This window comes from Camelina sativa, chromosome 4 (assembly GCF_000633955.1).
Source record: "Camelina sativa cultivar DH55 chromosome 4, Cs, whole genome shotgun sequence".
NCBI classification, from domain to species: domain Eukaryota; kingdom Viridiplantae; phylum Streptophyta; class Magnoliopsida; order Brassicales; family Brassicaceae; genus Camelina; species Camelina sativa.
The window spans coordinates 1363036-1364158 of NC_025688.1; the positions used below are offsets into that span (position 1 = coordinate 1363036).

The 1123-nt window shown below is 38.6% G+C and overlaps 1 protein-coding gene across 1 annotated transcript; it reads right to left on the reverse strand.

Annotated features, from left to right (window-relative positions):
• Window positions 432-1117, reverse strand: LOC104779509 (histidine kinase 4-like). Its single transcript, XM_010503874.2, has 2 exons — window positions 1089-1117; window positions 432-996 (listed from the first exon to the last, which is right to left on the reverse strand). Exons 1-2 carry the CDS (start codon window positions 1115-1117, stop codon window positions 759-761), a joined length of 267 nt encoding a protein of 88 aa, XP_010502176.2. The 3' UTR covers window positions 432-758.

The following is a 1123-nucleotide window of genomic DNA, read 5'->3' on the forward strand; positions in this document are numbered from 1 at the left end:
CGACATTTCCGGTTTATCCCCTTTAGATGTGTTGAAGACGTGAAGTTGGTCGTTGATTGTCTTTGGTTATCTCACTCGGTTTAGTAAGATCGGAGTACCAAGAAGTTGATTAAAACGCAGTCTGTTTCTTCGGTTTGGAATCTCAAGTCAACTGAGAGCTAATGAAGTGGCAGTCGCAATCTCTTAAAGGCGGTTAAAGGTGCCATGCGATAGCGGCTACGTCAGTTACAAGTGGGAGTGAGTATATAAGCAATGAGATTCAGGTTCTTATCAAGAGAGTGAATTGTGTCGATTTCTTGCTTAACCTCTTTCTATGTTCATCGTTCCATCGAGATTGTGTGAGGTTTCTTGAGTGCAACTTGGTTGTTAAAGGACCTCAAAGGTGAATCGAAATCGTCTAGTCTCAGGTTACTCTACAAGATGTTATAAAGAAATAAAGAGATTATTAGAAAATTACACGAAACTGATGTTTAAACAACTAACCAAATCTGATACAGTACAGACCCATTCCTGTGGAATTAATACTTAGGCTAAGATCAACACTGAACCGTCGATAGTTGTCATTAAACAACATACTTAATGGCCATACCAAGCTACATTACTTAGAAAAAGAAGAAAAAAAACCTTACAAAATCTCTGGACTGTGAACCTATATTTACAGCAATCAAAATGCATATATATCCCAATCAATCAGCAGAATCGGTCCATTCTCCGGCTGCAGAGAGACAAACAAAAAAAAGACTCGCCGGAAGATTGGATTATGAAGAAGAAGAATCTGAGATTGGATTAGGTTTGAATGATTTGGCAACAGATTTATAGAGATTCTCTTCTTCAAAAGGCTTTGAGACATAACCATCCATTCCACTCTTCAAACATTCTTCATAGGTTGCATGAATCACATCCGCGGTCATCGCCAGAATAGGTAAATGCCATTCGAGCTTCGTCTTCTCTTTTGCTTCCTGCTCCATCATCCTTATCTGCCGAGTCGCTTCAAATCTGATAACCAAAAAGTAAACAACCAAATCCAAATCAAACTATAGTAACGTTATATTTAGGCGGCAAACTAAATTCGGTTAATAGTTAGTTACCCGTCCATCTGTGGCATTTGAATATCCATGAAGCA

Bases quoted from the DNA above. Each gene is read 5' to 3' on its own strand.
- LOC104779509 (XM_010503874.2), bottom strand. From the start codon at position 1,117: ATGGATATTCAAATGCCACAGATGGACGG. The intron at 997-1,088 runs GTAACTAACTAT...TTTGGTTATCAG, and splicing joins CAAATGCCACAGATGGACGG to ATTTGAAGCGACTCGGCAGA.